We start from the raw sequence: 13639 nt of genomic DNA, 5'->3' as shown, positions 1-13639 counted from the left end.
AGAAACACTACACAAAAAGGAAATTGATCATGGAATGATTATTGCCACAGTGGACAATCGTATAGGCACAGAATAACAGTTCTTGAGTCAAATCTCAGTGAAGCCACTTTTCCAGATCTTTCAGTCACTTTCCACTTAAGTAGAGACTTGCGGAAATAAATGAAAATAGTTGCCTAAGGTCAAATTTTCAAACAAGTTACCGCCTCAGAAAATAATGCATTTGAAAAAGGAGTGCATGAAACCTGGCCCTAGCATGAGTTTGATAGAAGAAATGGGAATGGTTTAAGCCAACACAGATCATTTTAGTACTTTTGTTTCCTTCTTGACAAATGGCCAACATTAAATAAACTTTCTGCCTAAATCAGAGTGATATGGGAAAGATACGCATCTGAAAAACACACTTGCATCTCCCCACAGAAAGATGTTCCCTAAATATAAATTTTAAGGGAGGGTTAATCATCACCATACTGAGCCTGAATATATACATATCACAGACATGCTGAGAATTAGTATCTTGTGTCTGACTGATAAGCTTGAGTATATGTGGTCATAATAACTTAAATCAGGATAATAACTTGGGTCATAAACACATTTTATTTCCATTCTGATTTTATCTAAACAAATTTTCATCACCCTTAGATTTGTGCTTCATAGATTGTTGGGTTTGAAACGTAATCTATAGCTGGTGAAACAGACTGGCAGGTTTTATTTAAGCTACTTAAGATCCCTTCATAATTTCCTGCATTTGTGATCCCGGTTTTCTACCACCTCAAGCAGAACCTGCAACTTCAGTAAGCATTTTATGTATACAGTTCTCCCACTGAGTATTCGTTCATGTACACACACACTCACACACATACACACGCACGCACGCTCACAGACACACCAACCATACACTGCTCCCACTTACCTTTTTCCTTATTCTTTCAGAATTCGAATTGGACATCAAAATACACATTAATTATAAAACATTAGAAAATCATGTTATAACATTGAAAAGGCTTTTGAAAGAAACTATTACTGATAAAGCATTACTAGGTTTGTAGCAATATAGATTACAAAAATTCTCTAACTCCTGTTATATTTGGTTTTATTGAGCAGCACTGAACTATTGCTGTCAATACCCTTACAAGAAAAACTGCTATAACAATAACTTCAAAAACACTTTTCTCTCAGAAATATAATACTAAATTGATTGTTAACAAAGAACCACATACTATCAATTTTAGGAGGCATAAATAGTAATTTAAATATACAAAATATATGCGATAGTTTCTTTTTTATTCATTCGTGGCAATATTTATATTCAACTAACAAGTTCTTCTTAAAAGATATATATGATTTTTTTAACTTAAATTTCACCACCACATAAAATTGAATCCACCCCATCCCTCATCCCCTGCATTTCCTGTCTCTTTCTTGAAACAAAATAAAATGAAAAATGATCATAATTCTTTGGTCATGGTGTCATAATCAGTAAGAATGGGTGTGATGATCACATACAGAAGATTATGACCCAGAAATGTGGTGATAACCAGTTTGAAAAAATAATTAACAAGAAATACATGTTTTATTAATGGATCTAAACTTTTAGAAAGATTGGCATTTAGTGTATTAAAATATGTAAACTGGTCTAGTTGAATGTTTATTTCTCATTTTCTTGGGGAAACAAGCATACACATGAAAAGTTACTTAAATATAGTGATTATGGTGGCTACAATGCCACTGGTCCCACTTTCTTGAAAGCAGTCATGCTCTTGAGCTATTAATTCCTTGTTCCTTCCATTGTCACAGTGAACCCTGGTCTCCTCCAATCAGATCAACGATGCAAGGACACATGTCCCTAAAGTCATTTCTGAAGGAAATGTTTTCTGCTGGGATGTCCAATATATCCTAGTAACTTTCTCTGGAGTCTGACTAACCATTGCTTAGTTATTACTAAGTCAGACTAATGGTTAGTCTAACCATTGCCGGAGGATACTAAAGAGAAATTCTTATAAAGCCAATGTAGCAAAAATATTGTTGTCAATGTAACTTGGACGTCCAAATTAAGCATCATGTTTGCATTGATTTCCTGTCAAACCGTTGAAACTTAAAAAGCACAGATGCTCTTAACAAATATGATATTCAACTTCTACGTTACTAGCACCAGATCATATATTATGTGATTGAACATGATTTATAGTTGTGAGCTCTTGTACAGAAACCAAATGTGGGCAAGGGAAAAAAAAACATTTTAAATGCAAAAATTAATAATAAAAGGCATCAAGGGATTACATATAAAAGAGATAACAAACCAGTTAATACCGAAATTATATCATATCGTAAACTCTTGATATTTCTGTAATTTATATACGTATAATGTGTATTATTTCAGATGTCACCCATAAACTAGTAAAATATTTACATTTTAATATCTTCTGGATTCAAAATAATCCGGGATAAATAAGTGTGCCTTCATTGCAAGGACATATGCATTTTATCTTGAACTTGCCACGAATAGGCACAGCTTCCCGTGGCATTCCACTCCCACAGAAAAGATATGTAACAGTTCATTATCATATGACCGAGTCGACCTCCCTCTTCATATTAAGAAATGTGGAGCTCACACCATCCTGCACACACTCATATGGCAGTATCCCAGAATACCGTTTGCTGTTTAGAATAGGGCGGAGGGCTGTACTTCTTGGCACCTGCATTCTTCTTCCAGCTGGGCAAGATAGGCATGCTATCCTGTTTGCAAAGGCCCTTTTCCGTTTTCTGTCTAGCCTTTATTTCCTTGCACAAGCAACGCTTTTTCTCAATCATCTCAAGCATTGTATGGTCTCCATGAAACCACTGCATGCATGCCACCTAGCAAAAAAGAAAGAGTGAATACAGAAGAAAAAGATGGAATGAAAGCATATTTCTTTTGCACTGTGCTAGTAGTTTCTTAGAACAATGTCAGCTGTTTCTATATCTCTTCTAAAATTCTTTTTTGTTTTGTCTTGTTTTAGACAAGGTCTCACCCTTACCCAGGCTAGAATACGATGATGCAATCACAGCTCACAGCAGCCTCAACCTCCTGGTCTCAAGTGATCCTCCCACCTCAGACTCCCCAGTAGTTGGGATTACAGGCATATACCACCATGCCCAGCTAATTAAAAAAAAAAAAAAATTTGGTAGAGATGAGGTCTCTCTATATTGCCCAGTGTGGTCTCAAACTCATGGGCTCAAGCAATCCTCCCGCCTCAGCCTCCCAAAGTGCTGGGATTACAGATGTGAGCTACTATGCCCAGTCCAAAAACTCTTAAGATAAATTAAGAAATAATTCTTACAAAACAAAAATAAAAGAATGGAAACTATAAACAAACTTTGTACTTAAATTCGTGAACATCGTGATATTTAACAACAATTTGGGCATGAATATTTTTCAATATGTTCTAAAAGTTCATGATACGAAAATTAAATCTTTACACTTTTAAGCAATTTTCCAAATATTTACCTGTAACTTTACGTTGGCTCCATTGTCTTATTTGTGCCCATATTTTTAAATTCAATTATTGGAATTACTTTTCAGTGAGGTCTAATATGAATGTGATATGTTTTAAAGATTTTAATGAACGTTTTTTATTCTTGAAATAATTTTTAAACATGGGTTTATTTATAAAGAGAATGTAGTAGAATATTTTTAATAATTCATCTCATCAAAATGATTTTAAGTGCACACCATATGCTTAGAATATAAATGCTTAAATATTTCTTCTGCTAAGAAGTTTTTGCTATAGTTTTTGATGCTTCAGCAAATGTCTACATTAGACTCATTGATCCCTGTAGTCACACTGACAAGGATTCTAATCAACTTCAAAAACTTAGAAAAATAGATTCATGAGGTCAATTTGGTTACCAGGAGAAAGTTCGGTGTAGACGATATATTGATACATACATACACATATGTACATATTACTGGACAAGTAACCACTGCTTCCAGGTATATGTGGCACCATGTCTACCAGTAACTGTTCTTTGGAACAGAGCTAGCATGTTGCGTCTGTCACACAAGGGCGGCAATAAAATTGGGCCCATGAGCTCGGCTAGGTTGTGGAAGCTTCCACATAATTGTTTAAACAAATCTACTGTATGACTTGAAGCATTAAAATAGTGCACTTGAAGTCATTGAACTTGCTGTTACAATTTTAGGGTGATAATTAGAGCAAATACTTACATAATGCTTACTCTATACCAGATTTCATTCTAAGTACTTTGCATAGTTTAATTCATTTATTCCTCATCAAAATGCCTTGAAGTTGTACTATTTATTAACCCATAGTGATGAATAAAATGAGAGTTAAAGTGATTTGGTAACTCTCCCAAAGTTACAGAGCAAACAAATGGCAGAGTCAAGATTTGAACCCAAGAGTTTATACCCAACACCCATGCTTTTAACAACGACACTATGCTGCCTCTCAATGTATGTATACACAGAACTAGACAGAACTGTGAGCATGGATTACTACAACACCCTACGCATAGATGAAGAAGTTATATATCTAGTCCAAAACCAGGCAGGTAGGTTTTGGTGTGAACAAAGCTAAATCAAATTCTCACGATTCCTAATCATTTAGGGAAAGGACAGGTCCTAGACCTAGAAAACATGGATTTAAATCCTGATGTGTCAAATTTCCTTTGGTCACTGGGCTTCCTGGTTTCTTTATCTGAATGAGTGAATTGATAAATTTGTGTGAGGTTTAAATAGGATAATGAAGGTCAATTCATTTTAAAAACAGTAAAGCATTGCCCAAGTCTTATTATTCTAACACTGATGAATACCTAGTACTTTTCCATGCCTACACTCTGCCAGGCGTGTGCAAAGAGCTCTATTTTGTATTAAATCCTCCCAGCCACACTGAAAGAATTTATCCACGTGATACAATTACAAAACTAAGTCTCAGAAAGGTTAAGAAACTAGGTCATGTTCACAGCTCATAAGTGATACAGACCTATATCAAACTCAGGTCTGTCTGACTCCAAAGTTGATATTCTTTCTATTATCTTATGCTCCATTACGTGAATTTTACTTATAAATTATAATAATAGTTATTGTTGTATGTATTACTGTTTCCAGATGCTACTCAAAAATAGAACTATATTTGTGGCTTTATGAGTGAATAAAAACTGCTTATTAAATAATTAAATCAAAGTTACTAGCTTGGACTTGGAGCCCAGAAGATACTCTCAGATAAATATCTTGCTTGTGCCTAATTTGATAGAAAGTTCCTTGAAAAGATGGGCTGTATTTTATGCCTTTTGGTGTCCTCTAGTTCCTAGCTCAGGACTGTAGACAGGAGCATTCACTTTTTAAATAAAATTTTAGGTGTTTGTTGAGTTAATCTAATGAATAAGTTTGTGTTCCAACAGGAGACTGTCAAAGTGGCTCAGAAATTTTTAAAAAGACTTAAAATATTTCATAACATGATAATCTGTGCAATAAAAATGCAGTAACTCTATTTTGGTGAAAATGCAAGAAAAATTTATTGAGTAACTACAAACTGTCATAATGAAATTTATAACACAGAATTCCCAGAGGACAGGCTTCAAATCTCACTCATCTTGGTGGTCCCAACAAGTAGAACAGAGTCCTAGGCTTTCAATAAAAGTTTTATGAGTTAAATAGAAGTCACCATCATAGAACAGTTTTTGTTGTCTCTCAAAAAAATAAAATAAAATCCAGATAATCTTAGTAAAATACTCTGGGTTCTACACATTTCAACATCATTGCAGAACCTCCAAACTTCTTTAAGTCCCAATATTTCTTACAGCGTCACTTGTATATTTTTATTTTATTTACTTGTCTACACAAACATTAAGTCATGTGTTACTTAATTCCCTTTAATATATTTTGGCATAAATTGGTATGTGCAACTGAAAAATAATTTTTCTGGATTCCTTTGACAACAGGGTCACCGATATATTTCACAGTTGCATAACATTTCATACATGTATATACAGTGTACTGTATTATCCATAAAATATGTATTTTGTGTCAAACAGAAATACTATAGAGGTGTGCAAATTTATTAAGAATACATTTCTTAAACTCTAAAGAATAGAAGAATAAGAATAAAAATTATAAAGCTTGGAATTTTATTCTTTAGATTTTTATTTTACATTAAATATTTATATGTCCACTTGATTGATATAATGGTCTGAATTGCTAGGAAAACAAAATAACTTTTTTTTCAGACTTACTCCATAATATTTAACTCATCTTTTGGAGACATGTGTAGTGAGTGAGAAAGTATTGCCCAATATATAAAATTCCATGAAAAAAGCATTGCCCAATACATGAAAGATGGCTAGGTATCAGATGATAATTCAAACTCAGGTTGCTGGAAGATTGTCCATTCAAAATATAAATATATATTTGAAAATAGCTCAACAAATATATAGATTCTAGTATATAATCTTCTTATTTTATATCTGCTGTCAATTTGTTTCCATTTAAACTCCCCCAAAAATATTTCTGTTAAGATGTGATAAATAAACATAGAATATAATTATATTGTGGGAAGATATATCTGCTTCCCACATTTATTTTTAAATAGCACATGTTTGGGTGCATAGTCATTTTAATTCTCAAAATCAAACTCCAATGTTACTACTGTGGCCATTTCCATCATTGAATCCCCAAAAAATATATCTAAATATTATTTTTTGCTAATAGTAAGATGTCATGCTTTCATTCATTGTTTTGGATATAATAGATAGCATGTTTAGCAAGTATATGAAGTATGTTAAAAATACTACCCATAAAAAATTGCATCACTTTTCTATTTTCTTTTCTTTTATCACAAAATCCTTCATATTCTTAAAAGAAAAAAAAAAGACATGTAAAATCCCATGCCACCTCTCCCTGGAATTGAAAGAACTCTGGGAATTGACTATTAAAACGAATTTGAAGCCAAGCCCAGTAAATAAACTCTTCTAGTTTAGTTATTTAATTCAATGGCCTTATTTCTTATCTTTAATCCAAAGGCATTTATTATACTGTTTATCCCGTGAAGAAAAGAAAAAATGTATACATAAGTAGGTAAGTACACATCGAAAGTTAACTGTAGGGCAATTGTTCAATTCGTATGAACACACACCTCTAGGACAAGATTTTTATACCAGCATGATTCAGCAGAAGCAATATCCTTGGATAGTAAGTTCATGGAAATAAAATCAAGTGAAGCTTCCTGTCTAGGAAGTGAAATTTCAATCTCCACCCCTTTTATGTGGGCTACACACAGTGACTTCTTCCTAAAAAGTACAGTATGGAAAACTAGGAGGGAAGTAACTATACATTGGAGGAACCTGGTGTTATGGTCTGTTTGTGCCCCTTCAAATTCTTATGTTGGGATCCTAACCTCCAAGGTGATGGTATTAAGAGGTGGGACCTCCTCAAGGTGATTGGGAGGTGCATGGGACTAGTACTCTTATAAAATAATCCCAAGAGAGCTCTTCCACCCCTTCAGCCAGGCTGCCGACACAGCAAGTAGTCAACAGTCTGCAACCAGGAAGAGTGTCTTTACCAGATCATAACCATGCTGTCACCCTGCTCTTGGACTTCTCAGTTTCCAGAACTGTGAAAAATAACTTTTTGTTGTTTATAAGCTACCCAGTTTATAGTATTCTGTTCTGGCACGCCAAATGGACAAGATACCTGGCAAACATCACCCCCAACAGGCGATCAACAGTAGTAAATTATACTGGCAGTATGTATCCTTGGTATAATGTGATGAGACCAGAGGCACTTTTACTTCTGCCATCTTCCTCCTCAAAACCCATAACTCCACTTTAATCATGAGAAAACACTATAGAAACCCAAATGGAGAGACAGTCTACAAAATACCATACCAGTACTCCTCAAAGCTCCAAAAGTCATCCAAAATAAGGAAAGTCTGAGGAACTGTCACATCCTAGAGAAGGATAAGGAAACCCAATGACTAAGTGTAATTAATTTACATGCTATCCTGGAAGGGACTCTGGGCAGGAAAAGAACACTGGATTAAAAACTAAGGGAATTGGAATACAGTATGGATTTAAGCTGATAATGATGTATCAATATTGATTCATTAGTCATGACACATGAACCATGGTAATGTAAGATATTAACAATGGGAGAAACAATGGGTGTGGAATATGTGGGAACCCAATGCACACTCTTTGGAACTCTTCTGTAAATTAAAAACACTACTTCAAACTTAGAAGTATATATGTACACACACATATATGTGTAAATATATGTATATGTGTGTTTGTGTGTGTGTGTGTATGTTTAAAGATCAAGTGAAGAGACTATATTCTTTTCAAATCTTAATTTTAACTGTATCTTTCATTCTTTAAAAGGAAGCAACATGGTATCATGGAAAGAGCTAAATGACTTGATTGGGATCCTGATCATTGTGTGACATTGAAAAGTCATGAATATCTCTGAATTTCCTAAATACTGTATATTGAATGAATATTGGTACATAATTCATACATACATAGTATATAAATTTACATATGCTTCACATATGCATTTTATGGATATTGTACTGTGTGTGTATATATATATAAAATACATATTGCTACACACTTCACACTTTATATGGTTGTAGGAGGCAGAGAGCTAAAGCATATAAATGGAGAAATCCCCATATATTGTAACAATCTCATCTAATGATCCTTCAGTGCATCAGGAGTAACATAAATGAGAAAGAACCTTTAGTTCACTTCAATAATTACTTTCTCTAGAAAATAAAATTAATTACTTCCTGAGATTAAGAGTATATTTTCTCCAAAGAACAAAGGAATAGCAATGCAGTACCATAATAAATCTCCATAGTATTCAATTTTCCAAAGTAGATAAATCATAAAGAGAAAAGAAAATATTCTGAAATAAGCACTTGGAGTATTTCATTTTTGAAAATGATACCAAAATAAAACTGATACAAGCCTGCATGTCTCTATTGATTTTGATTTTTGTGCCTCATTAGTTAGCATGTGAAAAACAATAATTTATCAAAGGCCTAGGAGACAGAGCGCGATGCCAAGCAAGTGCCTTGTTAACCTTGGAATTAATTTCAGCTAGGAATCTTGAGACTTGTCGTGAGAGTAAAATTTAATTTCTTGAACAATAGGCACAGCAATCAATCAATACTAATTTTCAGATGATCTGGGGCAACATTGTCAGTCCTGTGTTGCTGTCTCTGGGCCAACCTCTCCAACCTGCATTGCCGGTTGTGTGAGAAATTGTCATTTCCTGCATAAGGAGTGTAAGTTTCACCTGGCTGAAAAGGAAGCTGGAGTTCTCAAAGTTCTCTGGATTTTCCCGTTAAGGGAAGTTTCTCCAGGAGACCATGGATAGCATTGGTGAGGGAACAAGGAAGAGAAGGCATGAAACCCAGTGTGTGTGACTCAAGAAGGGGAGACAACAACTTCAGAAATTATAGGAGGCTGCAAGTCACCTGCAACTGTGCTCGTCCTGTCTTTAGGAGTCATGAGGTTGGCCAGGGGTGTTATTGCTCTCATTGAAAATGTTCTTCCTCTCCCATGTAGTTGGCGAAGAGGTTGATTTTTGAATTATAAAAACATACAGGAAAAAAATAAGCACGTAAACACCATGGCTTTTTTACATATATCTTCAAGACAATGGATAGGGGTCGGCAAACTACAACCCACTGGCCAAATACAGCCCACTGCCTGTTTTTGTGCTGTCCATGAGTAAGAATTTGTTTTTATATTTTTAAATAGTTAAAAAACTAAAATGAAGTATATTTCATGACACATGGAAATTACATGAAATTCAAATGATGGTGTACATAAATCAAGATTTGGGGCACACAAATGTACCTATTTGTTGACGTACTATCTACAAGGTAGAATTGAGTAGTCGGGATAGAGGCTATAGGCTCATAAAGCTGAAAATATTTACAACCTGCCGCTTTACAGGGAAAAAGAAAAGCACTCACTCCTGAACTATCATGTAAGATGAAAAATAATTAATAAAATTTAACCACTTTGCTATGATGCATAAACTATCTGAAAAGCTCAAATAGTATGCTAGACCTGTAAAAAGTGGGAAACTAATTTTAATTAAACATCTAAAAACTTGTTAAATTTCCACTTACCTGCACCTTAGTAAATGGTTTTTGGAAAAAACTACTGTTACCCTAACATCACACTCTTTCCTAAACATGTTTTCAAGTAAGTAAGTGATCGTTTGACCCTTAAAATAAATATCTATTAGAATTGTCTGATAGAAGACAGAAAAAGATAATGTTAGTATTGGTGCTATATAAACAACTATAAAACAAAATCAAGAGTATTGATTCACACGGGCTTACAATATTTTTTCCTATTGAGTTTGGCCCATTAGATAAACCAGAAGTGATGAAACCTAGATTTGAAATCGGTTCTAGAAATTAATTTAGAAAATTTCTCTATTCTAAATATGTCAATTACATATTTTATAATTCCATCATTAGAAGGAAAAGCAGTATGTTAGAATGAAAGAGATAAACTGATTTAAATTGTATAGATAAGAGATTTAGTATTAGGTCAACTCTTTTTAATAACCCTGCAGAGGTTACTTAGTTGCCTGTGATGTGTTACTGTGGTGACTTAACCTGAAAAATGTAAGTTTAATTTGAGAACTTTCCCCCTAGTTTTAATGAATTTATTTGAACTACATTTTGGAAAGTATGGGTCAACTTTACATAATTTGGACAACAACATAGCCCTCAATAAATCCTTTGAAATTGATATAACGTAGAGCTGGAAGGATTATAATTTTCTGCACTTGTCAGCATATTCAGTAATAAAATTGCTTCCTTACTTATCAAATCACAAGTCTTTCAAATGATCATCACACAGAAAAAAAGTATTTTTTAATGAGCATATTTGACCCATGTATCTGTTATAAAATAATTGATATTTTGGAAACATATAGAGGCAACACTACTCCTCAGAATATTTTACACTAAATGTTTAAAAAGGAACAGTCAGATAATTCATGTGGGTTTACAATTAATTATAGACACCATTTATGCCACTTTAAAAGTATAAATTCAAGGCTAGGAACATGACTCTGCACTATAATTTTCTCCCTTTTTATGAAGGCCAAATGAAGCTATTTGAACAGATAATTTAAGTGGGCAATAGCAAAATAGTAGGGGCTTTTCAATTCCATTGGCCGGAATTTGATTTTAGGCTTTCAATCTCACTTTGATGACGTTGTATAAGTTACTTATCTGGCTTTCTTGAATAACATGACAATTAGGGATTATATATAAAATGTACCTAACTTTCAGACTTTGATATTATTTGAAATAATATGCACCTCTGTCATATCTTTAGCTTTTTCCATAGTCTTTCTCCTGTATTTTTTTCCATCTTTAACTCTAATCTACTGATCAGGTATTTCTTTAATTGTCCCCTTATAATTCTCCCTCATTTATCAGCACTGCTGACTCAGAACATATGTTTTATGAAAAATTATTAGGCAAGTCTACACGTGAAGCATGTACTGGAATTGCAGTGTTTATTTCCCATGTCTAAATTTAGTTTTGAGATATAGATTATTGATAAAATGAGAACCATGTCTTGATTTCAGAGTTGCTTTTGAATGCAAAATCATGGGTACACGTTAACTCCTGCTCTTCTTTTTCTAGATCTAAAAATCACCCTTGATGCACAGTCTCTGATCAAGTGCTAGGTACATAATAACAAACATCACATGTTGATATTTTAAGTTGTATATACTATTTATTTTTATGTATCTGGGTTTGCTTACCTTACCAATTACATAAAAGTCACTCATCAAGAAGATTTAAAAGTTATAAATGAACAAGACAATTACATGATTATAAAGAAAAATATTTTCAAATTAACATCTATTGCTCATTTTCTCTGCCTGTAGAATGAGGAAAACATCTAATGCTTCAATTTATAGTGATGTCCTTTAAGCAAGACCCATGAAACAAATTACTTTCAGGGATGAAGGCTGTTTTCAACTACCATGCTGAACAGTGACAATTATAGCTTATTTCAAGCTCCTAATACAACACACATCCCTTTTAAAATATGTATGTGTGTGTTTGATGTCCAATTTTCAAGCTGGACGTGGTGGATCACACCTGTAATCCCAGCACTTTGGGAGTCTGAGGCGAGCGGATCACTTGAGGTCAGGAGTTCGAGACCAGCCTGGCCAACATGGCGAAACCCCATCTCTACTAAAAATACAAAAATTAGCCAGGCATGGTGGTGTACACCTGTAATCCCAGCTACTCGGGAGGCTGAGGCGGGAGAATTGCTTGAGCCCAGGAGGCAGAGGTTGCAATGAGCCAAGATCGTGCCACTGCACTCCACCCTGGATGTCAGAGCAAGACTCCATCTCAAAAACAAACAAAAAGAAGTTGATTTTCTATTTTCTGAAGAGACAGTATAAGATGAATAAAATGGATAAGATGACCTGGTTTTTATCACTTATTATATGTGAGATCAGAACAAGTTACCTAATCTTTCCTTTTTTTAACCTGTAAAATGAAAATAATAAAACCTCAGGTTTCTCAAGAAGATTAAATGTCCTAATTTGGTATCTACTGAAAAGTGGAAATTCCTACAAATATAAGCTTCTCTACCCCAGTAGACAATGAACTCTTTAAAGACAGGGACTCCATTATTAATCTTCATATTCTTAGCTTTTAACACAGTAAAATTATGCAACAAATGTTCATAAAATAAATGAATGAATAAACAAATGGATCACACTAAGTGTAACATTTTCTGAGTATTGTCAGGAAAGGTGCTTTTGAAATCCTTGATTTCACAAATGAGTTCATTCCACTGTGGCTCAACTGAATCCAACAATACCTCAAATTGTACAAAGTTAACAAAAATATTGCCTGGGCTTTATAAACCCCAGGAGATCTAACCTGAAACTCAGTCCTCAATGCCATGTGAGTCACACCTGGGTGTTCTATGACTGAGAACATCTCTTTTTCAAACTCTGGACATCAATCCTCAGCCCTTTGGCTGAAGTTGAGACACAAATCAGTGCTCCCTAAGCCTTAGTATGCACCTTAGTATGCATTCAACCAAGGAAGTATGCAACTCCCTTGGGAGTTGATTAAAATGCAAATTCTTAGGCATCAATGTCAGAGAATCTGACTCTAATTCTAGATAAGGTGGGTCTTAAGCAGCTATAGTTTTATTAGGCTACCTAGTGATTTTGATGGATGATAGGCTGAGCACCACATTTTGAGAGATACCCAAATTCTAGTTAATGGTAAGAGGTTATACTAACTCAAGAGGGCGCAGAAACATTCTCTCAAGATCTGACCTTTCCCGTTCTCTGTCCATACATACTGGGCACAACATGCAACTAAAGAATCAATTGAGATTTTGAGAGAAGTCAGACAGATTTTTGTCTTAGCAAATTATTTCAAGTACAGTCTATCCATTTTGCATATATTTATAAATGTATGCATGTATCTGTAGGCATATTTACATATATGTGCATGTATTATATATTTATGATTAAATCACTGAATCATTTTACAGGTCTCTTAGTTAACATATTACTTAAGAAATAAAATTGCAAAAGTGTCTTAAAGAATATATGTGTCAATAA

General features: G+C 34.1%; 1 protein-coding gene across 1 annotated transcript in view; it reads right to left on the bottom strand.

Moving 5' to 3' along the window:
• Nucleotides 1–2426: 2426 nt before the first annotated feature.
• Nucleotides 2427–13639, bottom strand: part of NYAP2 (neuronal tyrosine-phosphorylated phosphoinositide-3-kinase adaptor 2) — a 299686-nt gene continuing 288473 nt past the window's right edge. Inside the window, exon 8 of the mRNA XM_024243674.3 lies at nt 2427–2853. Within this exon, the coding sequence (XP_024099442.2) occupies nt 2626–2853 (228 nt within the window). The 3' untranslated portion in view covers nt 2427–2625. The remainder of the gene's footprint in view (nt 2854–13639) is intronic.

The sequence above is a fragment of the Pongo abelii genome, chromosome 11, assembly GCF_028885655.2.
Source record: "Pongo abelii isolate AG06213 chromosome 11, NHGRI_mPonAbe1-v2.0_pri, whole genome shotgun sequence".
Taxonomy (NCBI): Eukaryota; Metazoa; Chordata; class Mammalia; order Primates; family Hominidae; genus Pongo; species Pongo abelii.
This window is presented reverse-complemented; position numbering and strand designations above follow the sequence as displayed.